The 25,046-nt window shown below is 52.0% G+C and overlaps 1 protein-coding gene and 1 pseudogene across 7 annotated transcripts in view; both read right to left on the reverse strand.

Moving 5' to 3' along the window:
• The window catches only part of PTK2B (protein tyrosine kinase 2 beta), a 118,804-nt gene that overhangs the window by 5,078 nt on the left and 88,680 nt on the right, over positions 1 to 25,046 (reverse strand). For 6 of the 7 annotated variants that reach the window (XM_037042243.1, XM_037042246.1, XM_037042245.1 and 3 more), the window contains 22 exons: positions 20,693 to 20,755; positions 20,436 to 20,490; positions 19,867 to 20,007; positions 19,431 to 19,505; positions 18,734 to 18,835; positions 17,894 to 18,011; positions 17,276 to 17,315; positions 16,806 to 16,852; positions 15,848 to 15,898; positions 15,348 to 15,445; positions 14,442 to 14,526; positions 14,101 to 14,201; positions 13,705 to 13,820; positions 12,035 to 12,135; positions 11,764 to 11,853; positions 10,737 to 10,941; positions 8,002 to 8,110; positions 6,680 to 6,745; positions 5,466 to 5,591; positions 848 to 994; positions 591 to 626; positions 157 to 181 (listed from right to left, as the gene is read on the reverse strand). In XM_037042243.1, coding sequence (XP_036898138.1) covers positions 157 to 181; positions 591 to 626; positions 848 to 994; positions 5,466 to 5,591; positions 6,680 to 6,745; positions 8,002 to 8,110; positions 10,737 to 10,941; positions 11,764 to 11,853; positions 12,035 to 12,135; positions 13,705 to 13,820; positions 14,101 to 14,201; positions 14,442 to 14,526; positions 15,348 to 15,445; positions 15,848 to 15,898; positions 16,806 to 16,852; positions 17,276 to 17,315; positions 17,894 to 18,011; positions 18,734 to 18,835; positions 19,431 to 19,505; positions 19,867 to 20,007; positions 20,436 to 20,490; positions 20,693 to 20,755 — 1,997 coding nt within the window. The remainder of the gene's footprint in view (positions 1 to 156; positions 182 to 590; positions 627 to 847; positions 995 to 5,465; positions 5,592 to 6,679; positions 6,746 to 8,001; positions 8,111 to 10,736; positions 10,942 to 11,763; positions 11,854 to 12,034; positions 12,136 to 13,704; positions 13,821 to 14,100; positions 14,202 to 14,441; positions 14,527 to 15,347; positions 15,446 to 15,847; positions 15,899 to 16,805; positions 16,853 to 17,275; positions 17,316 to 17,893; positions 18,012 to 18,733; positions 18,836 to 19,430; positions 19,506 to 19,866; positions 20,008 to 20,435; positions 20,491 to 20,692; positions 20,756 to 25,046) is intronic. The other variant, XM_037042249.1, reaches the window with a different exon arrangement.
• LOC118984650 (uncharacterized) lies at positions 22,284 to 22,389 on the reverse strand (annotated as a pseudogene).

Below are 25,046 nucleotides of genomic sequence, written 5' to 3' on the forward strand. Positions count from 1 at the left end.
GCCCTTCTGCACACTCGGAGTGAAAACAGGGCAGACGTTTCTCAGAACTGCAAATTCACTCTACAGCTCTCTACAACAGGCAGGGAGCAAGGACAGTGGCTCAACGCAAGAGGTCAAGTGCAAACTCCCACCAAGAGGAGGGGTGTGCACACTTACTGTAGCCGGCCTCCTTCTCTGGGGTCTGGAAGGAAGAAAAAAAAAACACATCACTGATGTGGCTCTGGGGACAACCCACATGCCCCCTGACCTGTTGTCCGCCCCCTCAACACGGAGTTTACAGGGTTAGAGATCACAGACATGGGGGCATGGACTCTGGGGGGTTCCTGACAAAAAGCAAGTTGGAGGCACATCCCTCTTTGCTGACAGGCAGAGAGGGCTGTGGCAGAAGAAGGCAGTGCCGTGGGTGGAGATCAAATGAGAGCTCAGGAACAGGGCCTCGTGGAGGTCAGAGGAGAGAAAGGAGACACGTTGCCAAGGTGGGGGGCAGAAGGGAAGAGACAGGCAGGCCCGGGGCCCGGAGCTGGGTTCCTGCTGTCTGTGAGGACGTGCCAGCCTTCACTCTACGGCAGAGGCCTCTCCCAGAGACTTACCAATGGGGACTTGTCATTCATGTGAACCGTGGGGTCCTGCAGAGGAGAAAACCAAAGCAAAAGACTTAGAATTCCGGACGAGGAACCCCAAGAACGCACAGAGAACATTCCCTGTGGTGAGCTGGGGGCACAGAGGAGGACACACCAACATGATGTGATGGCGTGGACGTCTCTCCCACGCAAGCACATTTATCAGAGTGTCCTCAGAGGGCTGACGAGCAGGGTCCCGTCCTGCCCACAGCTCAGCGGCTGCTCACCAGGGACTTCTCCTCCTGCCTCAGCCACTGGTAATCTTCCACCATCTGCTTCTGCTGCTTGTCCAGGATCTGCCGCATCTTGGCCCTCTCAGCCTCCCAGAGCTGCTGGGCCTCTTCTCGGCTGCTGGGTCGGATGAAGTCCTCCTCCTGGGAGGACAGCGGGGAGAGAGGGGAGGACACAGTGAGCCTAGTCCCCAGACTCAGAGGAGGGACAGTCCTCTGAAGAGCCTCGTGGTGGCCACAAGACTTGGCCTCCTGATGCCGTTCTTAAATCCACAGTCACACACGCAGACAGTTATCATTGGGTCTGTCAGCCCCACGCACATGCCTGTGTTGCAGTGGAATGCCAAACCCAGAGCCCATTGTTTAATATGCATTGTATTCAAATGATTACATGATCTGTTAGACGATTTAATTTCTGAATCACTGCCCTAATGTTATTTTCTCTGCTGGTTATCTGTCATGGTTGCTGTCACTTAATCAATTTAGAAGCGCAAAGCCAACCCCCTAGAAAAGCCTTGGACACTGCCCTCCAGCCCAGCACCACTGCACCCAGCAGGTCTGGAAGCTTCGAAGAGCCATCCTGCTGCCTGCAGCCTGCAGTGGGGTGGGGCCTGAGAGAAGGAGCAACAGTGGGCACCCATGGATCGCGCCTTTTTATTTAAACAAACTCTTTATCAAGATGGTAGCTTGGGTTGTTTAACCAAAAGAAATGCATGAGCTAAGAGATAAAGGGAAGAACAAAATTTAAAGAAACACAGATGTACAGACATGCAATACATGCTTCTGCTCCCAGTTTTATGAATCCAACCCTTGTTTTAACTCGTTTGGGGGACTTTGGACACGCTCATGGATTTACCAGCTGTTTCCCAAAAGAAGGTGTTGCGTGTTTTCTTACTACTTGCTTTCCCCTCGAGCTTCTCAAGGGTTAATTTGTATAGTTATCTGCTCAGTCCCTTCAAACCATTTTGCTTTCTTTTCTGCTGCCCACCTTTGCACCTGGACTGCTGGACTTATGCTAACACTCCTGGAGTGTTACTGGCACTTGTTTGGATTGCATAAAGCCAAGGATGGCCTTTGCCAGGGCAAGACCTCCCTACAGCATCCAGGCCAGCAGGCACCTCCAATTGTTTCCTTTGAAGTGGCCAGTTTACATACAAGTCACTTGTCTAAAATGCCAAAAATCATCCTCTACCCACTTTGGCAAGCCATAGTCTCTGCCAATCCCCTGCAGCTATTTCCCCACTAAACTCTCTAAACACACTTGAATATAACAAGACAGTTAAATAGTGAGGTTTTTTCCTAGTGCTCATTCAGTTTCAATTACTGCTCTCAGTTTCTAACAATACTCCTTCCCACTTGTTAGATTTCTTGGTGAAATATTCTTTGTTCATTATTCTACTCAACAACTATACATTAAGCCACTGCTGTGGGCAGGCACAAGGATGGGTGTGGGGAGGGCAGCGATGGTGTAAAGTGTGATGTCCCTGTTTTCACGGGGCTATGTGAGCAATAGCCAGACCAGGTGTCGCACCATGGACACCTGGGGCCAGATCATTCTCTGCTGGCGGAAGATGCCCTGACCTTGCAGGAGGCTTAGCTGCAACTCTGCCCTCCAGGTGCCTCAGCACCTCCCCAGCTGTAATGACGTGCCCCCAGGCAAAATCACCAAATGAGGCAAAATCACCAAACGGGGCAAAATCAGCCTCAGTTGAGAGTTACTGAGTTAGACCTTATTTTAAGAAAATAGATTTCAGAACATAAAGAGTACTTTGTAATTGTAGGTCATAAAAAGAAATAAGATTTATTTCACAGAGGACAATGGTCCAACATGAGGGAATTTTAAGGTTATAAACAGCTGCACTTACATGTCAGCACCTGCAAACACAATGGTGTGGCTGCCCCAGCCTACCGACAGATAGTGACCAACGGGAGCCAAGAGTCAAACACTTCAAATATAGAGTCAGGAATCTCCAGGCATAAGAAAAATGTGTGGACTGTGGAAGACTAGAGGTTAATACTGGTAGGAGGAGTTACCGGAGTCAAGTAAACACGACGTAATTTGTAAGTGCTAAAAAAAGGTTCCTATCATTCAAATGTCTAGTACGCCCCAGGCCTGACTGGCATCTCACAAAGTATTTTAAGATGCGTTCACAGATTTGTTTCTACATCTTCTAATTTCATAACCAAATCCAAAGAGAAAGTGAGATTTTTTTTTTAAAAATTAAATCTCTTTTGGGCTTACTTGTCTGAAAAGTACCTCAGATGTTCTTATCAGGCAATACACACTCACAGGTTTGGTCACTCTTAAAAGGGGTCAGGCCTTTGTGGTGCTGTCAGTGACTCCACAAGCTGTGCCTGTTCCAGAATTTGGCTCCCTGCCCCTCCCCTCCATCCTTGTGTCTATCCTCACATGCATTCTTCCTCACTCCAGCCAAACAGCTCCTATGGTTTCCCATCACTCAGTCGTGGCTCCTACTGTTGCCTTTGCCCCTTTCATCGCCCTCATCCCAGTCCCTTCCTGTCCAAATCTCACCAGTCCTCCCCAGCCCAGCTGACGAAAAGAAAGCTGGAAAGAGTTGTTCTCCTCACTGCACTTTTGCCATATTTTGCTGAAATGTGTGTACCACTCACAGCTGTTTTGCCTTGCATTAAAGGTAGGTGTGCACCTTGCCTGTCTCTCCAGGCCAACTGGAAGCACACTGAAGGCAGGATCGCACAGGTCTCCCGTCAGCACCCAGGACAGCTCCCAGCAAAGCATTCCTGCAAAAGGTACTGAATCTCCTTTATCCTAAACCTCGGTTGTGAGTGTGCTGCCTCATGACTCTGATGTGGCATCCCACAGATGCCCGGATGAGCCAGGCAATACCGTCAGTCAGTAACAAGGGTGTTTTTATGGGAAAAACGCCCCCGATCTGTGCTCAATGCTTTGCAGGGAGCCTGGACCTTTTCTAAATCCTACCTGGAAAAGGCTTTATCCACGTTTCTGATGTACACCATAAAATGGAGTTTATATTTTTAACCTTTTTTGGTTTATTTTAAGAAATGTTCATTATGTTCTTTTCAGCAGACTTTCCTTTCGGAAGAAAGTACTTCCAAACCCCTGACACAAAAGGTCTTTTTTTCCCTGCAGCACAGCCTGTCTCTATGGAATTGAACAAAGTCCTCACGGGAAGCAGGAATTAGACAAAGGCAATGCTGCCCCCCACACATGTAAAACAGCTTCCTTCTAAAAGGTCACATTGTAAAGCGAAACTCACTAAAACTCAATTAATTGCGAATAAAGAGTCAAGGGCAGGAGGGTGGAGGAACTGAACGCTGCCTTAAATTATAGTGCAGGCTTCAAAATGCAGCTTTGTTATTATTAAGCATATGCTAAGATATAAATTGTTTAAATGATAAATAGGGACTTTATTCCACAATAGATCTCAATGCCTAGAATTCTGAGTTATATTACTCATTTTAAAATTTTACTAAATTAAGAACAAGGGCACAGAATATATTACCCAATGTGCTTTCCCATATTTTCTAAATCTACTGGAATAGTCATGTAGTTTTTTCAAAAAATTTTAGAGGCATGTACACTGGACATGAAATATTGTGCATGTATATGGAGTTAGAGCTAAAACAATAAGGGCTTTAGCCTGTTTTGTTGCATAGCAAGGCTCGGTTTAGTAAAATATATTAAATATGCATGGCAATCATAGGGGCTATCTGTACTGAAGGAGAAATGGGTGCTGAGAAGTGACAAGTGGGCAATCAAAGGTGCTTTTATTTATTTCATTATTTTTTAATCAGCACTCAAAGACTCAGTAGTTGATTCTGAAGACAAAGGGAGGGAGAGGGAGGGGGAGAAACATCAAAGCAAGAGAGAAACATCAATTGGTTGCCTCCCACATGTGCCTGACTGGGGATCAAACCCACAACCTTGGTTTGTGCTGTGACCAGGGATCGAACCTGCAACCTTTTGGTTACAGGACAATGCTCCAACCAACCGAGCCACCTGGCCAGGGCTGTTTATTTATTTATTTTATAAGCCATGACACCCAGATGCTAATCCATGAGGTGCTCAGGGCCCCATATTGGCAGTTACGACAAAGAGGTGACTGGAGAGGGTATAGGCCCCTAGCTCCTTCCCAACCAGCAGCAACTTTTACAAAAGCAGCAGGAACGGAAGCCACAAGAAAGCCTTCCTCTGACTAGAGAGAGACTGAACACCCAAAGCAACCAGGCGGAAAAGGCAGAGCAGAACAGAACTTCCAGGGCCTTTTGTTCTCCCGCACCAACAGGCTTAGTTGCCTCTCCCCACAAGACTCCTCACTGCACCTGGAGCTCAGGAAAGGGGGAGATTTTGCCTACTCGCCACTGCATCAGAGTGTGGACCGGGCAGGTCCGGGTCCAGCAGGTGTCCTTGGGAGCAAAGCCTGGCTTGGCCCCCAGCCTCTGATGTATTTGTAAAGGGGAGAGTCACCGAGCCCCTGGGTGGCCTGACTGGCACGTGGAAGCATGGGAGGACACCTCCTGAACCTGAGGTTGTGGGGTTCCCGGTGTCCCAGGTACCTCCCCTCCATCAGCCTCCTCAGTCCGGGCTGGGACCCAGCATGCAGAGTCCTCTTACCCGCATGCTGTGGCGCTTGAAGACATTGTGCCGGTGGAGAGGCGGGGTGTGCAGCGAGTTTACGGGAGATGGGTACTCCATAGGGCTGGTGAGCGTAGGCGAGCTGGCACACAGACCCTCAGGGACCTATTCAGGAGAAGCAACAAAGCACCACGCACGGGGACAAGGCGAGAAGGTAGACAATTAGCTGCTACAAACTTAGCACAAAGAAACAATACGTGAGCACCACGGGAGAAACAGGACTTGGTCTCGAGGAGCCAATAAAGAACGTAATATCAGCATTCCGCTGGCCCTGTTGGGAAAACATGGCGGAGCAGCACACACAGACAGCTCCTGGCTAGGACTGGGCACTGCCACCGGGGCCAGCGGCCCTCTGTGCCCTGCAAACGACGGCCCCACACATGCGACTGACCGACGGGGTGCACGTCCCCTCCCTCAGGACTCTTCAGAAGAGAGTTCTAGTTCATAGTCAAATATAATTAACACACAGATGCATGTGTGTGTCTGATCGCTGTGTTCACCATCACAAAAGGCATGTTTGTTTTTATCCGCATTGCTTCTATCTTCAGCATCCAGTTTTTTTTTTTCTTCAAATGAAGAGGATTTATGTTAGTTCTTGGCTGGGCTTGGCTAGGCGCTGGGCCCTGGACAGGGACTCTGAGCCGAGGGATGTAAGAGAACAAAAGAGGGGGCTGGGGCTCCCTCAGACCAAGATTCAAGAGACAGACACGGGACAGAGGCCTGGGCTCAGGCGGGAAGGCCCCACAGTTGGTGACGACGAAGGTGGGACAGAGCTCAGAGGAAACGCTTCTCTCTCTTCACTGGCCACCTCTGTGGGGGACCCCACGAAGCAACTCCGTGTTCTGGGGAACATCAACTGTCCCCAGCTTCCTTGGAGTCCTCAGAAGGCTCTGATCAGGGAGGCTGTGGGCACGGACAGGCAGCTGTAGGCAGGCACACGCAGCAGCAGACGCCAGGGACAGACGGGCTGGGTGTATAAAGCGCACCTTCACGGAGGACAGCCTGGTGGGACCGCATTTGGTTCCTTTTGACCTCTGGGGACTCTGAGTTCAGATTCTTTTCTGGGTACCAAAGTAGGGCCCCTCCGTTACCTGAGCAGTGGGTTGCTGCTCCTCAAGGCATGAGAATGGAATTTCAGGAAGGAACAAGATGAGAAATGGCCCTGCACTACCCCAGCCCCTGGGTATGCTTACCTGGAATTGCAGCTTGGGAGCCAGAAGGTTGGTTTGTGGGGGGGGCCTGTACTTGGGCCGACTGGGCTGAAGAGGGAGCACAGAGAGAAGTCAGCCTGCTGTCTGTCCCTGTGCGAGCACTAAAGGGGAATCAGGTCTGAGGCAGGTCAGGCTTGCTCAGAATGAAGAAGGTGAGGGGCACGGTTTCCGTTGTATTCACTTCCTGAGCACCCATTACATGCTGAGTGATGGGTGGGTACACGGAGGCCAGGCTCTTCATCCTGCTGCTGGCCATCGCTAGGTGAGGGGTCACTGGGCTCTGGGTATGTAGCTTCTTTGGATGGGGGAGCACCTACCAAGCAGCAGGTGCTCAGGTAGGAGGTCACAGGGGCTCTGGCACTTATGGCCGCTTCACGGGGGAGCAAAAACTGAGCTGGGCCTGATTCAGGGAATGGGGAGGCACCGGGGCCAGGTGGATGCTGAGAAAAGTTCCTGCACCAGACAGGGCTTTGTTATGGATGAATGGCTGTGTCCCCACCAAAGCTGTATGTGAAGCCTTGCCACCCCATCCCCACACTGTGACAGCCTTTGAAGGAAGCGTTGGGAGGTAAGGGTTGGATCAAGACGTGAGGGTAGGCCCCTATGTTGGGATTTGCATCCTTATAGCACTGAGAATCCAGAGCTCCCGCTCTCTCAGCCCTGTGAGGACACAGCGAGAAGGCAGCCATCTGCAAGACGGGCAGAGTCCTCACCAGACACCGGATCTGCCAGAACCTTGATCTTGGACTTCCCAGCCTCCATAAATGCCTGCTGTTTAAGCCAGCTGGTCTATGACATTTAGTTATGGCAGCCAGAGCTGACTAACACAGGCGCTGTCACTCACAACGCACCTCCCAACTACAGGGCCACGGGGCACTGGCTCCTGAGCCCAGAGATGTCATGGAGGGTGTGGACATGAAGCTGGACCCAAGGGGCCCAGACACACTCCTCACTCACATGCCCTCATGGGGATCTAATTTGTCCTTAGAAAACACCAGAAAGTTAGTTCTCAGGCTTCTCAAGGGGAGTGTTTCCTCTCCTTGAGAAGGTGACCCCCTGCCCCAGCTGCCCCACGGGCAGGTGCTTTCTTGCTATCTCCGATTCCACTGACCAGGGCACCAAGGGGGCAGGGACTGAGCTCAGTGCTGACAGAGGACAGCGTGAAAGGGCTGGGGGAACTGCAGGGGCACACCCTGTCTGTGCTGTGACGGGGATGGGGCTGTGCAGTCGGGCCTGCAGTAGGCCAGATGGGGACCTGGCCCTGCTGTGACTCAGGGAACCGGTGAGGCTGGGGCTTGGCTTACCTTGGGTGGGGGTTCCTGGAAGGCTATGGGCTCCAAGATTTTGGGAGGTCGGTAGCGAGCGTTTCTCTCCTGCTCTATAGCGATGTCCTTCTCCATCTGATAAATGTCACTGCCAAGGGGTCAGGATGAATAGGGAGAGAGAAACAAGGTAAAAAATGCTCCTGAGGACCCCTCTCTGCACTCCACCACAGCCTGAAGAGGCCCGAGGATGACCACCGGGGCCCAATCTTATCTCCTCTGCAGAGTGTGCTCGGGAGACCCCTCTGAGACAGGCTGGGATATGGGTCCAAGGTCACTTCCACACCAAGGCTGGGAGAATTCCAGAAACAGACCCATAGAGGGCAAACACCCTTGGAGAGACAGTCTCTGGCCCACTTCCCCAAGCCTCTTGCCTTCCTGTGCCAGCTGTTGGCCCCATTCCCCTGTGTAGATTTCTGACGCCCCAGCCAATGGCAGAACCATGGCCTGGCTCCCGCATCTCCTATTTCTCACTGAACATCCATCGGCACACTCCTGGTGTGGGGGTCACTCCCACGCTGGCCATGTGCGTGCTTCTCGCTTTCTCACCCCATCCAGTGGTTTCCGACCTGGGGATCGCAAACCCCCAAGGATTCTGGAATAATTGCAGGGGTCCGTGAATCCATATGCTCACAGGTGTACCATGCATTGTCTGTAGACCAAGTATTATGTATCACTGAAATAAATTTCTAGCCCTGACTGGTGTGGCATCATTCTCAAAAGTGAAAGGGCATGGGTTTGATAACCAGTCAGGACACATGCCTGGGCTGCAGGTTCGGTTCCGAGTCAGGGCACATATGAGAAATAACCAATCAATGCCTCTCTCTCACACAGATGCTTCTCTCTTTCTCTTTCTCCTCCCTTCCCCCTCTCTAAAAATAAATAAAGTCTTTATTAAAAAGAAAGAAAATAAATTTCTAGGCCCAAGATAGAGTTGCTCAGGGGTGCACATGAGCAAGCCAAAACTTAAGATGGCTTTTGTGCTTGACCAGAAATGCAATATATCCAGCCAGCCTGTCCCCAAACACCAGGACAACTCTGGGCTCCATGTTTCCTTCCTTGTTCCTAATTCATTTCCTACTTTTCTCTCCCTTTTTCCTTATCCCTTATCACATCAAAGCCTCTATTTTCTTCTCCATTTCGCAATCCTCTGACCCTTCAGGAATGGAGGTTGCATGCTTCACAGAGAGTTAAATAAACTTTATAGCACCCAACTGTCTTCTTTAGTCACTTTCAATAACCGTGCTACTCGATATACCATAGCTGATATATGTCAGATTGATATGCATTATATTGGGTGAAATAAAGAATTCACCATAGAGCTTACTACATTGCACCAGTCAACAGATTCTAAAAGTGCAACGGACTTTACGTGGAGGAATTCTCAAACTCTGATATTAAAAGGGCCCTTCTTACCCCCAAAGACTGGGAAACACTCACCACATCCTTTTTTAGCTCTAATGGAGGACTGCCAGGCTGTGGCTTGGGGGAGGCAGCCCAGGTCACTGGGGCCTGTGGATGCCCTTCCGATCACAGCAAAAGAGGCCAGCTCCTCACCCTGCCTGTGCCAGGGGCCAGCCAGGTGTCTCAGCCCAGGGAGGGGCACGCGGCCACTGCTCCCCTCGGTCCTCAAGCCCCAGGATAAAGTAAGACCCCACCACCACCTCATCACCCCAGAGCTTTTGCGCTCTTGGGTTACATCTTTCAAATACTCTTCTCTTGGAATCCTTCGGTTTCCCATATATCCTTTCTAGGGGACCAAGAGATGAGTCGGAATTAATCAGGGGTGTCAATGAGGGGAGAGAGGAGCAGAGTGGCCCTTGAAGCTGGGGGTCTTGCTCACTGCACCGCGTTTCCAGGGGCTATTTTCTTGCCCCCAAAATATGTCATCATGGTGGCTACAGGGTTTGAAGTCACGCTATTTAATGTGAACTAAGCACCAAATGCCCTAAAGCCGGGCCAGCAAACACCACCCACAGGCCAAGGGTTTCAGGACACGTGAAGACGACGTGAAATTCGCATTACGGTGTCCACAAATGCAGTCTTATTGAAACCAGCTACACCCACGCATCGCCTGCTGTCTTCGGCTGCTTTACGCCACGGAGGCAGAGCTGAGTGATTTCAGCAGAGACCTCGTGGCCTACAAAGCCCAAAGTATTTACCATCCGGCCCTTTACGGGAGAAGTTGGCCTTCAACGGCACCAAAAGAAGTCAGATCACCCAAGGAGGAGCTGATGTGGCCACCAAGGAAACAGGGGCCCCTCTGAAATATACTCCAATAGCACCCTTCCCTGGGCACCTCCGGGGATGACGGCGCCCGGCACCTGATAAGGATCAGACCCCAGGCCACTCCATTCAGAGGGGAGAGGTGACCCCTTGGTCACTGTCTTCACCATCAACACTGACCCTCTTCCCTGTAATCTGGGGGGTACAAACAAGGGGTCCATGCTTCTGCTGGGGGATTGGCTAATTCCACTTGGACATGGAGCTCTGTATAGGTCAGAGGGGTGGTCCCGGGGCCAGTCCCAGCCCCATCTGGATACTGTTTGGGGTGAGTCACCAGCTCTAAACCTGATTCTCTGACCCCCGGGGTGGAGACAAGGACACTGGGTGTCTTGTTTAGGAAAGTACATTGGAAACCCACAAGTGCTACAGCAGAGAGGCCTGGCTCCCTCGGGGCTCTGTGCCCGCAGCCCCCACCCTTGCCCCATGCTTACCTGAGGCTGCACGCAAGCTCGGTGAAGCGGGGCCGCTCACTGGGATCGTAGTCCCAGCATCGGGTCATGAGGGTGTAGAGGACAGGTGGACAGAGGTCGGGCTTGGGCAGCCGGTCGCCCTTCTCGAGCACCCCGATGACATCCTTGTTCTCCAGCCAAAAGAAGGGCTGCTTGCCGAAGCTCAAGATCTCCCACATGCACACAGCTGCGAGGGGGAGGAGCCTGCTCAGGACCCGAGCTGGGGCCAGACTCGCCCGGAGGGGTCAGGGCACCTCCTCCAGGCGCAGCCATAGTCATCGGCTCTCGGTCCCTGCAGGAGGAGCACCCGGGTCCCCTTGCCTCCCCCTTGGGCATCCCAGGGTCCTATTCAGGTCACTGAGGGACCAGTCACTGCATCTGTAAGTGAACAAAGGCCCCCCTCTCTATGTTCCCTCCACATGCAGCTATGACGGTTCTGTGGGGTCGGGTGGGGTGGGCATGTCGTTGGGACCATCGGTACCTCCCCTTAGGAAGGAGTGCGGCCTCCATCAGAAAGGCTGGGTTTGAAGCCAACACTTGCTGCCTATGTGATGGGGGGAAGCCCCTGACCTGCCTGAGCCTCAGCTTCTGTATCTGGAAACTGGGAACAATAGTGGTGAGATTTCACTGGTGGGCTGTGGAGACCCAAGAGGGGTAATCTACGAGGCCATGTGCTCTGCAAGGGGCTGTCTGTCACCTGGGCTGGTCCTCACCTCTCCCTGTACCTCCTTCTCAGGAAAAAACCTCCATTTGCCTTTGAGGACCCCTCCCTGGTGTCCCCACACTAGTTTCCGGGGCTGGCTGGTGGCGCACACGCTCGCCTGAAGAGCCATTTCCAGGAAGATTAACCCACATGGCCCAGGCTGGCCCGGAGCCCCTGTCACCCACCACCACTGGCCTCTCACTTGTGCCACTTCCCAGTGGCCGCAGCGAAACAGAGCCCCGCTCCTGCACCTCCCCTTAGCCTGGCCACGGCGCGGGAATCGAAACCCTTCCGAACTCAGCTCACCAAACATCCAGACGTCACTGGCTGTGGTGAAGCGGCGGAAGTTAATGGACTCAGGTGACATCCATTTGATGGGCAGACGTGTCACAGAGGCTTTGAGTGGCATGGAGGTTTACAGGCAGTATTTAGGGAAGAAAGATCCAGAATTATAAAAAAATACAGCCTGTTCTCTGGAGGCCCAGGCCCCAGACCGCGCTGACCATAGCCTTTCTCCTGGGGCTTTGGCTTCAGCAACGCGTTGGGGGGGCGAAGCGGAGGCCAGAGTGCCCCTCACCTTTGTAATAGTCCTCTTCCTCGATGTAGCGGGACAGGCCGAAGTCCCCCAGCTTCACACACTCAGGGGAGGCCACCAGGATGTTTCGGACAGCGATGTCCCTGGAAAAAGGAGATAAAGACAAGGGCACAGTACTTTAGAATGCTTCAGACACACAGACGGATGCACAGAGAGACAAAGGGGAGTGCTGGCCGGGACCTGGCCTCAGATCGGAGTCAGGCAGCTCCCATGGGTCAGCCCTTCCCTGACCCCGGAGTCATCTTACTGAAGCCCAGCCCAGGCAGGAGCCTGGGTGGCCCCCCACCCCCGCCACACACCAGGCCCTGTGTCACCCCCTTTCGCCTCACTGCTGAGCCTTCACTCCCATCATCGTTTCTCCTGTGCCTCCACCGCAAAGCCCGTTTCGGGCTCCCAGGACTTGCTCCCTACACTCTCCGGTCCAGCTGCCTGGATTGTCCTGTGCCAGGGGTGCTGTCACCTGCTGATTCTTCAGGCAAGGACCCCGACCATTTGACCGGTCACAGCTGTTCTGTCTTCATGCATGCAGAGGACTGCGCACGCTGAGAGCAGCAGCAGCTCGTGCTGATAGGGAGACCCCACACCCCCGGCGGAGGAGCAGCTGGCCCAACAGGGTGCTGGCAGGAAAGGAGGCAGCCTCACCCTCACAGGGCGGCGCTCGCTGGTGCGGTTTACCCCGTGTTCCTGCAGCACTTCTGACCCCAAACTGGCCGGTCAGCTTGCTTCTCACAGGCAGGCTCCCTCCCAGCCATTTGTCTTTAGTATTGAAAAGGTGTCATACAAACAGAGGAAACAAGTCTGTTATCCCCCCATCTTTACCCCATGACTCTCTCTGTCTCATTTTAGCCTCATGCTAGAAGGTAAACTCCATGAGAAAGGGATTTTTCTGTTTTGATTATGACTTTAACCCAGAGCCCAGGACAGCACCTGGAGGCACAGGGTGAGAGTTCCACAGTATTGTTGAATGAGTGAATGAATGAATGAATGAATGAGTGAGTGATGAATGACTGAACAAGTGAATGTTTATATCCCCCAACACTGTTTTGCATAGCATCACTCACAAGGCCACACAGCTGATATCTTTGGTGTGGGACTGAAGTCACCCGTATGCCTTGGTGCTCTGAGAGCACCCTTCTGCTTCCTCTAGGGCATCATGTCCCCTGTGGTGGGGACCTCCTTTTAGGGAGGGAGCAAAGCCAGGAGGAGGGGCTGGTGGCACAGATGAGGAGGATTGGACTTGATAGCCCAGGGGTTCCAGGCAGTGCCAGCCACTCTGGCTGGAAAGGCCCAGACCCCAGGATCTGCCCAGCCCTGCCCTAGCCCAATCCCTCCTGCCTGGGTTCCGTGTCACCAAATGGGCTACAGGAAGGAGAGCAAGTGGGAAGCAATTTCCTGGAACCCACAGGGAAGCGGACTAGGATGTACCTCATTGCCATCAGATACCTAGGACTTTAGACTTGTCCTTAATAGCAGCCCTGTGAGGTACGTATTTTTATTTCCACTTATCAGATGAGGAAACAGGTTCATAGAAGGTGCTCAAGTTGTCACATTAGAGCTGGGGCTTTGACATGGTCTGTGTGACACCGAGGCCCTGCTTTACCCTGAGCTCTGCAGGATCAGATCGAGGGGCCCGCCTCCCACCCCAGCCGCACCTGTGGACACAGTTGATGCTCTCCAGGTAGGCCATGGCCTTACAAATCTGCAGCGAGTACAGGACGAGAGTGAGCACCTTCAGGGAGTTCTTGTTTCGCTCCAGGTAGTGGCCCAGCTGCCGGAAGGGGGAAGGTGTCATTAAGACCCGGGCGCGGCCTTGGCCCGAGCCAGGGAGCCAAGGCAAAGTGTGCGGGCGGGGGCGGTGGAGGGGAGGGCCAACCCAGGCTGCAAGAGGTCCCAGGGATTTCATCTACAAATGGTCTCTGGGTTGTTTTGGTTGACCACAGAAGGCAGGAGGCTGGGAGTTAAGGGCCCCTCCTTCTAAAGGCATGCCACCCGCTCGGCTATGGCACAGCCACCACCACAGGGCCCCCCTACTGCCACCTCCTGCTCACCTCCCCGTAGGAATACAGTTCCATTATGATCCAGGTGGGCTCCTCTTCGATGATGCCTATCAGCTTCACAATGTGCGGGTGGTCCAGGTTCTTCATGATCACTGAAATTGGGGGCAAGAGGGACGGGTCAAAGCGGTTCTAAGGTCCACTGTGAGAAACGTGCTTTGCTGTCCTAACCGGGAAAAACGGGGAAGGACACCCCTCCTCCCATGTGGGTCCCAGCACTGCTCACACCACCCCCTTCCCGAATTCTGGGCCCCTCTCTCGTGTGGGAGGTCTGTGTTGCCTCGGGGGTCTTCCCCAGTTCTCGGGCGCTGTGTCCCTCCTCAGGGGACACCTACCTGCCTCACTCATGAACTTCTCTTTGTTGTCCAGAGTGCAGTCTTTCTTGCAAGTCTTCACAGCTACATTGATTTTCTCTCCTTTCTGCAATGAGAGTGAGTTCAGGGCCCCTCGGTCCAGCCCAGTGCCCAGAAGAAAGCCTCCCTTCCAGGTGTCACCGCCATCTCCCCGCAGGCTTCACAGCCAGCCAAGGGGGGCCCGGTAACATCTGGCCTCTGGGTCTCTGCACAGCGCATTCTTGCCCTTTCCTCCTCGTCTCGTCCCTTCTCCTCTCTTCGCTGCCTTTCCTCTCCTCCCTACTCTTTCTTCCTGATCAGGGTGCATAAGGACTGGCATGAGTTTGGAGACTCAGTACCTTCCATCTCTGGCTGGGCAGATGAGGAAATAAAGATGGAAGGGCCAAGGGCCCTGCCCCAGGTTAGCGGGCGTCTATGGAGCAGGTGGGAGGGCACCATCAGACCCGGCCTGCGGGTGTCTTCCTCTCTTTATCGCTAGTTTTCACATTTCTCCTGCCCCTTTCCTTCAGCTCTGCCTGTCCCCCAGGCCTGGTGGAAGCACAACCACCAACGACGTCCCACCCCCTTGGCAGCCTCAGCACTAACTCCGGCTCAGATCCGCCCTGCCCTTCCTCAGAACTGCGTGGTATCGCGCCTCCCCGCTCGCATTCCCCCACCGAGGGTCAGTCGCCCCTCTCCTGGAGCTGCCTTCGTTTTGATCCCTGGCGTCACTCTCCCTGGAAATGACTCTCATTTCCAGCACGCCCTGGGTATTGCATAAACACCGCAGTCGCCATGTGCATGCAGACCCCCACAGCACCACTGCTGCCTCCAGCCCTGGAAGGTCCTCGCTCGTCCCTCCCCCTACACAAGGTGGAAGCAGGACGTTGGGGAAGAGATGGAACTCACGTGATTCGTGTAGACACCTTCGTGGACCTCTCCAAAAAAGCCTTCCCCAAGAATTCGATTCAGAACCACATCTTCCCGGGCAATGCCATACTGTGGGCCTGCACACAGGGACAGAGTGGGGTCCCAGGGTTCAGAAACCACTAACACCTGGGAATCTGAGTGTCCACAGGCTGTAATGCCAGGCTCTGCTCCCCTTCTGCTCAGATGTACCCAGACCCCTTGCAACACCGCAGCCAAGAACCAGGGGCGAGGCTGGAAAGGGGTGCTAGAATGTTCTGTTGTCTCAGACGCAGGGAAGAGCCATTGCCCCATTCCCTCTGAAAGCTGGCCCCATGGCCACACTCTGAGGAGCCCCAAATCGAAGGTGCCTTGCTCAGGCTGTCCCTGTCTGAATCACACGTGGAAGAGGACAGAGACAGAAAGAAAGTCCCCCTGCGGTGTCATGTGTGTCCCCGCACAGGGCCATGGCTGTGGCCTAGACAGTGGAGTCAAGGACCTACCTCCTGACCTTCGAAGTGTCTCGTCGGGAATCTCGGCATAGATGTCTGACTCTGTAATGACAGGAAAGAGCATCCCATGGGCGTGATGCTTCTGAAACCAATGGCACCCCCAGGACCCAGGGGCGTGGCTCCCATATCAGGCCAGGGGAACCAAGGCTGACCACACTGCGAGGGGAGAGAGGAGGAGTCAAGTGACAACCAGGGCTGGGCATGGGTTTAAGTGGCCACAGAGCCCAGGGTACCTGGCTGGAGTCCCTGCTGCTACTGCCCGGCTGCCTTGTTTAGGGCAAGTTGGTTAGTCTTCCTTAACCTCGGCTTCCTTTTCTGTAAAGTGAACGTCTCTGGGGAACGTCCTAAAGGTCAAGTAAAATAACATCTCCAGGGTGTTTAATGCTATTGTGGATTGAACATTTGTGACGGCCCCTTGCCAAATTCACAAGTTGAAGCCCTGGGCCCCAGTGTGATGGTACTCGGGGGCGGGGCCTTTGGGGTGGGTAGGGCTACGTGAGGTCATGAGGTGGTGTTCCCATGACAGGAAGAGGGCCCTTACAAGAAGAGGAAGAGCCCAGAGCTCTCCATCTGTCCCCCACCTAAGGGCACAGACGAGGCAGCTGTCTGCAAACAAGGAAGAGCGTGCTCACCAGGACCTGACCGTGCCGGCTATGGCTCTTACACTCCCAGCCTCCAGAACTGTGAGAAATAAACGTCTTTTGCGTGAGCCACCCAGTCAGTCTGCAATGTTTTGTTATGGGGGCCTGAGCTGAGACAGACGAGGTGCCACGTACTAACTATTCAAAACATGTTTGCTATCGTGACTGATGGACATTGTACACCATCACTGAGACGTCCTAGGGAAGTTCGTGCTGGTGTAATTCTGAGGGGATTCTTGACAACGCCACAGGAGCAAGCGGAAGAGAGGCTCTGGGTGCAGGCGGTGGACAGCGGGCAGGCAGCTTACCGATGCTGCAGCTTTCTGAGAGGCAGGGCCGCTGAGCCTCCAGGTTTCTGTAGGAGGAGATGAGAGGGCAGGAGCCGAGTGAGCTCAGAGCCTGGCAACGCTTCCTGCCCCAGGGCAGCCTTGGCCCACCCTGTCCCACCATCCGCCTGGAGGACCAGCTATACTGTGTCCACAGCCTGTCCTGATGGTAATAACCTTGGAGCATAGCCAGGTTATTCTAACCTGGGGGCAGGAGGAAAGGGACATTCCCTAGGATTAGATGCCAGGTGGCATTAGAATACAAACTATCCCTGTAAAAATTTACTGGGAGAAATTTACTGACAAAAAATTGCCACTCGTGACATGCTGAGGTTCCAGCATTCTCCCCTGGGGACAGGAAACCATGGGGCTGGAGGCTCCGTTTGTTCTGCCTTCTCCCAGGGAGACAGGCCGAGGGCAGGGCCCATTCGCTGCCGTCTGGCTGTACTCACAGCGCAGGGATCTGGGGCAGGCTGTTCCGCTTCTCACCATCTGGGAAGAGGGAAGGAAGGAAGGGAGGGAGATGGAGCCAGGGACCTGGGTCCTGCTGGTCCGCTGACCTCACTGCTGCTATGAGCCAGCAGATGGGAGACCCTCCCCGCCGTTCTGGGCCCTCTGAAAGCCTGAGTAGAAGCTGGCAGCCTTGGTCCTGAATTGGACCCTCTTCATAGAAGAAATTATTGGGCTTCCTGCAGCCCAGGCCCCTGCTTCCCGATCCCATCCCAGAGCAGAGGCACCCACACAAGAGAAACCGGCCAGGTTCTAGCAACAACTTTGGTCTTCCTGGGGCTACCACGACCTTTCCTCCAGAAGTTGGCCTCCAGGCCACCACTGATCAGTAGGGCCAGGGTCTGCAGCTTGGGACTCAGGTGGGACCACAGGGAACAAACATCCCGCGAGACCAGGTGAGCACCTCCACACACCATCAAAGCCACTTCTTTCACACGTTAGTCAATGGCTTAGCTTCCCCTGCTTTCTCCCAGGGGTGGGGTAGGGGTAGGGGAGATGGCTTGGCTCAGCTGTGCCACCAGATGCCCCCGGGGCCAGTTTGCCTGTAAGTGGAAACGCACCTTTCTTGGGATGAATGATGAGGGAGGCTTTATGCTCCCCCTGCAGCCGGCAGTAACCGTCTATGAGGTCAGCCATGTTCTCGGCCTCTGCCAGAGAGGAGGTTTTGATGGACAAGGACTACAGAGAAGAGAACAGCCAAGCATGAGATCCCAGAGCTTTGGCCACAGTCTTTTCGACGGGAAAGAGAAGAAATTGCATATTCCTGCCATCCACCCCCAGCCAAAATCCATCCGCGCCTCTCCTGCGGCTTGGCTTGCATTTCCCCAATAACCACCAGTGGGCGCTCTTGTCATCCCTCCCTACTGACTGCCTTAAACTTAGAAGGCCAGTTCCAGGTCTGGTTTATTTCCGTCTCCCAAAGGTAGCTACAAAATACGCAAGAGCAGAAACAGAAAAGGGAAGAGGGAACGAGGGGGCAGGGGATACATGAATGAAAGGAGAGATAGAAATCTGTTTTCAGTCTGAGGTCTCTCTTATTCTCACACCCACGCAAAACCCTGGGTCTTTGAGGTCTTAATTCTGAGTCACTGTTCACTTGTGCAAAGTAAGGCCTCTGATTCACACCAGATTTCTGGTCACCTTTACTCCCCACTCCCACCCTCACCCCTGGCCCAGAAAACTCCCCAACTTTTTTTTGACGCTTTTGACAACAGCGTGGATCCTGAGCTATCTTCCGTATTGTATCATCATCCTGCTCCTTTGAGAACTATGTCCGGTTGTTTTTTCAACCCGATCTCAGAAGCGGGAGAATCCCCGGCTTCTGACCACCTGTGTAAGAACACCCATGTTGCAGTTGTGCCCCCTGGTTTTGGAGCTTCCAGGTTCCCAGAGGCGCTCACCTGGGGGGCGCCCTCGATGCCCAGCTGCAGCGCTGCCTGGCCCTCCTCCAGCATGAGGCACCTGATGGACCTGATCTGCTTGAACTCCGCCAGGCAGGTGGGCTGTGGGGGCGGAAGGGCGGGGCCATCAGACCACCCCCCCTCCTGGGATCGGGCCATGGGAACTGATCAGTAAGGGGGGGGTGGGGGGGCACAAGGAAGAAGTGGGATTTGGGAGTCTGTCAGCAGGGTGAAGAGAGGCTCAAAGACTATCGAGGCGGGAAGGATCATCCAGTCCAAGTCCCTGGCTTTGCAGATGAGAACATGAATCTGGAGAAAGCTAGGACTTGCCCAAGGTCATATGCCACATCGGTGGGAGTTAGGACTGGACCCAGGTCTTCTGACTCCCAGGGGAGGGATGGCCCCATCTGGCCACTGAAAGAGCAACTCTCCTATCTGAGCCAGAAGAGCCAAAATAGTGTCCTTCCCTCTGCTCCACACCCTCAAGCCCTCCCTGCCCGGCCAGCCTCTGCGAAGGGGGTAGTCACAAGGTAACAAAGAACCATCAGCCCTATGCTGTTATGCCAAACACTCTTACTACAGCTGCTCATGCCCATGGACAGGAAGAATGGATGGGGCAGGCCAGGGCAGGAGGCCGCAGAGAGGGAAGGCAGCTCAGCCAAGGGTGGGATGGGTCCTGCCCCCAGTGTCTCTCTACCTTTGCATCCTGACTTGTAAGCTGGCGGATGCCTTTAGGGCCGATGACCAGGTCCACAGTGATGTTCCATCCTTGCTGGAATAAAAGGAAGGAATGTTTACCCAAGCCCTGCCCTCCTCCTATTTCAGAAACTAAAAACAACAACAACAACAAAAAAAAAACACTACACTAGACACAGGCTACTGTCTCCTGGGCCCTTCAGCTCCTTCCACTCTAAACTCCTGCCACAGAGATGGTCCCCTTCCCAAACCCTGCCCACCTCCCAGAGTTGGAGCCAAAATTTCAGTTCCTTTCCTGAGGCAAGTAGATTAACATTTGATGCATTTTAGGGCAGGTCAGTACAAGCAAGCAAAGCCCCTTCCCGAACTCCACCCCTTGATGGCCTTGTGAGTCCCTCTCCCAAGAGGCCCAGAATTCAGGTGGAGGAGAGAATTACAATGAGTTCACAGCGATAGGTCTCCTGGTCGATGCTGGCAAAGCCGGCGAGGGTGTTGAAGAACTTCATGACGCACTCCTCCTCCCTGAGCGAGGCATACTGCTGGAACGTCTGCTGGATCATCTTCCGGAACTGCTTGGGCTGTGGGGAAACTGGCAGGGTGAGCAGGTCCCTCCCAGCTCTGGTTCCTTCCCTCAGTGTCTCACCTAGAGCCTGCCTGCTGTTGTAGGGCAGTCCCCAGGCCTCGGCCACGAGGGCACTGGGGCCTCTTACCGAGACCACACGCCTGTTGTCTCAAGCGAGGCTCACCACAGCCCTGCAAGGGAGGCAGGGGAGGCCAGTGCTCAGGGGCACAGCTCCTTGGCCTCCAATGTGGAATTGGAGCCAGTTTTCCTGACCCCCCCACTGTGGAAAGGGCCCACTGGATGCATTTTACTGTCCTGTGTCCAGGTGGCCCAAGATGACACAGATATCCTGGATGTGTCCCTGGTATTCCTCAGCCCAATACCTTTAGCTCTAGTCCTGGGGACCAGCACAAAGGGGTCTTTCTGGGCCCCTTGCCCACTGACCTTTAAGTTCTCCTGCATCTGCTTTGGGAAAAACAGATCAAGCCCTACTTCCTTCCTGAAAGAAGAAAAAGAAAAGCATCATTTGACACCCCCTCTCCCCCAACCCAGGACTTCTAGCCAGTCGGGCAGAGGTGAGAGAGTTCAAGGATGGGGTGCAAGGAGTGTGGTCCTGCCTGTCTCTGGGCTGGGGATGAATGGAGCAGGAAAAGTGGGGCAGCAAGAAAAGAGGAGAGGCCGGGGCCAGTCTCAGGACTTACTCCAGGAGCTCGAAGTTGGACTTTTTGTCAAGTGCATTGTGGGGCATGTCCTTGAAGAACCTCCTGGAGAGAGAGAAGCCATGGAGAGGCTGATGGCCAGAGCAAGGAGCCACCAGAGCCAGGTCACCCGACACCCACACAGTCGGCCTAGAAGCCCCCCTCCCTTGCTACCTGTGGGAGCCACTGGGAGGGAGAAAGTTAGGAGAGTCAAAAAGTTTGATACCTAGAAAACCAGGAAAACTCAAAAATCTCATTTCTAGGAAAGACTCCAGCCCTGCACTCTGGGAGGCTCCTTTCCGGGACCACCCAGCTGTCGACAGAGGAGGAAAACGAAGGGCCCAGGGCCTCCAGCATCGAGGCTGCCAGTTTAGGGACGCCCACCTCTGCCTGCAGGGGCGGGCTGCCCTGTGAGGTTCCCTCTCCCTTCTTGGCTGTCCCTGAAGAGGGAGACACATCATAGGTGTTTGTGCTGGTGTGTTCATTTAGATAATCATTAAATGCAGTACCTATGAAAGCTTTAGAACTTATGGAATAGAAGAAGAAAAGGAAAAATAATCCTAGGGCCAGGGGTGATATGTATTAATTTTTTAATATATGTATATTTTTCAAGCCCCATGAAGTGTATGTCTTGATGGAGATTTGTATGTATTATTTGTGCATGGCAATTGTTGTTCAAGTAAAGGTCAAATGGCCCATGTCCTCACTTGCATCTCCATCCTGCTCTGCCTGCACTGCCGTGTCTAGTGACTTCTTCGACTGTTGCAGACACTGTCACACTGTAATCTTACAGGAGCATGACTCTGACCCTTCAGCCCAGCCGTCTGTACACACATGAGAACAGTTCGCTGTGACATTGTAAGCCGGGAGAGGCAAGAAACTGCTGACTCCAAAGAATTTAGACAACTAACTGTGATGGAAAATATTAAGATTAGATCTTCATCTCACACTTTATTTTAAACATTTATTCTAGATGGGCTAAAGGGGTAAATGTAACAATAAAATCCTTTTCAAACTACAAGAAAATCTAGGAAAATACTCCCCAGTCATGGGACTGGAAAGAGCATTGAAAGCATGAAATCGTAGAAGAAATCCCCAATTAAAACACATAATGTTGTATCCTTAACAAGTTTTAATAAATGGTGTGTTTTTGTTTTGTTTTTAATTTCTTTTTAGTTTAATTATAGTTTGTACGCTATCTTCTATTGGTTATACTAGTTTCAGGGGTACAGCATAGTGGTTTGACATTGTTATACTTCACAGCGTGATTGCCCCACCAACTCCACCAAATCATCGGCCACCTTGTAAACGTGTCACATTATTGTTACATGTGATTAGCCATACGTCCCTGTTCACCCATCCCCTCCGCCCCTGCTTCTGGTAACCGTCCCTTTGGTCTCTGTCTCTATGAGTCTGTTTGGTTTTACCTGTTTGCATGTTTTGTGTTTAGATTCCACGCATACGTGGAACCTTACTGTATTTGTCATTCCTTGTCTGACTTATTCCACTGAGCATAATACCCTTTAGGTCTTCCATGTTGTTGCAAATGGCAAGATTTCATTCTTTTTTTTATTGCTGCATGTAGTTCATTGTAGATGTGTATGTGTATATATTGATTTAATAATTCTTAATAATCTGTGTTTTTAAACAGATAAGAACAGATACTACACTTGATCTTAGCCAAAAGGCCGAGGAGCAATAATAATAATTGGCATTTTTAAAATTTCATTTAATTACGTCTTATCTTTCAGTGACCGTTTACACTCAATACCATCGCATGCCAGTCTCAGCGCCGGAAGCCCATGCACTCCCAGCGCCCCCGCACCGCCCTGAGCGCTCCGCCGCCTGCACGCAGCACTGGGTCGCCATTATTGACTGCGCTCCCCATGCATCAATCCACATCTCTGAGGCTGTTCCGCAGCCATCAACGTGCACTGCTTAACCCCTTCCCCTTAATAAAGGCTGGGTTTGAATATATTGTCAAGCATGTTAAGTAGCTACGTTTTAATAAATATGGTTTCGATTTTAGAAAAAATTCACTGGACACAATCACACTGGATCGACCTTGTTCATGGAAATTAGCTCTGGTTAATGAAATTGCAGGTGACTTTAGTCAGTTTTTCCTCCTTTCCTACATGCTCCAAATATTCCGTATTGAACAAGTATTACTCCTTTTACTTGGAAAAATTAAGGCGGTGAGGTCATGCAGGCCATCACAATGCGAGCTGCCTGGGCCGGCTACCTGCTAAGACAGCCCCTCCGGAGCTCCACATCCGCTCCGCAGGAAGTTCTTTGTTCCTTTCCCTTCCCCTCTCTGGGCTCCTGGAGCCACAAATGTTACATTTAATTCCCTTCTTAGGTGTCATATGTTTGAAAGCAATTCTTTTATCCGGACCTCTGTTCTCATTACAGCGCCCTCTCTCTTCCCAACCCCCCACACACACCCTCCAGGTCACGGTCCTCAACTACCTCAGCCGCTTCACTCCTAGGAGAAAAGATGAAATGCAAATGAGGAAGGGGGCAGGTCTGCGTGGGGGGAAGGGCACAGTAACGCTAGTGGCTCTTTCTAGCTGGGGCAAGTTGAGTTGTTTCCAATGCCAGTAGCTGGAATGAAGGCAAAGCAAAAGACAAAGTCTTTGATATAAAATTCATCTTATAGAACCCAAAATGGGCACATTAAAATGAGTATTAAAGACTAATAATATTTAATGATGGCTCAGTGAATATTGCTTAATTATATCTTACAATATTGAGATGCATTTCTAGCCCATACCCCTCTAAGGAAAGATGCAAGGATACTCAGTTTACATATTTAAATAAAGCAGGCCTAGAAAGAAGCCTGCAATGAGACAAATGAGCTAAAGAATATGGCAAACCCCAATATGGTTTGGGGCTCAGTTGTGCAGGAAGGCAGGATATTGGATAGAAGACCTCATTAAGTGTATAATTCACCAAGAGAAAACATTTACCATGAAATAAATATTGCATTTCTTTAAAAGTTTGAAAAACTGATTATTGAAAGAAAATTAATATTCTCAATATTTATTTTACCCCCCAAAATGAGAAGGCAATATTATATGTCCGTTTTTCTCCTGTTGCAATTTTGGTAAATCGCAATCATATAACATAACATAAAAGTCCAGTTCCATCAATGTGATGGCTGGCGGGTCTGACATTTAGTGGCATGAGTAGATGGCCTTCCAATGGTCCAACTCAGTGGTTCTCAACCAAAGGCAGTTTTGACCTCCTCCCCAGCCTGGAGACATGTGGCAATGTAGGGGACCTTTACGATTGTCACACCTGGTTGTTTCACTACCAGCATCCAGTGTACAGAGGCCAGGGAGGCTGCTAAGTGTCCTACGAAGCACTGGATGGCCTCTATGACAAAGAGCTACACAGCTCAAAACACCCCTTCTGCTGAGGTTGAGAAGCCCTGGCAGCTTGATTCAAGGAGAGAACTTAGGGAACTAGTAAGTGCGGCTCTTCCCCAACCCTTCTCCCTACCAGCTATCTGACAGAACAAGATAGCAGGGGCTAGCGAAGTAGTCCAGCTAATTGGGGCAAGTCTGATCCTTGGAAACCAGATAACGGGTAAGTGGGGAAGCAGTCAGTTATAGAACATTAGAACGCTATCTATCCATATGTTTGTTGCAGCAGTATTTATAATAGCCAAGATATGGAAGCAACCTAATTGCCCACCAGTAGACGGGTAAAGAAGAGGTGGTGCACATATACAATGGAATATGATTCAGCCATTAAAAAAAAGAACGAAATCTTGCCATCTGCAACAACATGGGTGGACCTACGGGGTATTCTGCTAAGTGAAATAAGTCAAAGAGGGAAAGACAATTGCCAGATGATTTCACTTATATATGGAATCTAAAAAAAAAAAATAAATAAATGAACAAGCAGAACAGAAACAGACTCATAGTACAGAGAACATTTTGACGGTTGCCAGATGGGAGAGTGGTTGGGGGCAGGGTGAAAAACACAAAGGGATTTAGGAGTACCAAGTGGTAGTTACAGAATAGTTGTGGGCATGCAAAGTACAGCGTAGGGAACACATCAATAACATTGTAAAAACTGTGTACGGTGTCAGATGGGTACTGGATTTATCAGGGTGATCGCTTCGTAAGTTATACTAATGTCTAATTATGGGGTTGTCTGGGACGAGACCAGACGTGTCAACTGCATGTGTGTCAACTGCAATTAAAAAAAAACCACGAACCCTACCCAGGATTCCCCCCAGAGGAAAATCATTTCATCCTCCTTCAGCCTGAGGTGCTTGTGGCTAAGATCCCAAATTTCCACACAGCCAATGATGACAGATTTAGAAAGTATTCTGAGTCAGTGTCAC

The sequence above is a fragment of the Sturnira hondurensis genome, unplaced genomic scaffold, assembly GCF_014824575.4.
Source record: "Sturnira hondurensis isolate 20B ecotype Veracruz unplaced genomic scaffold, ASM1482457v3 Scaffold0003693, whole genome shotgun sequence".
Lineage (NCBI taxonomy): Eukaryota > Metazoa > Chordata > Mammalia > Chiroptera > Phyllostomidae > Sturnira > Sturnira hondurensis.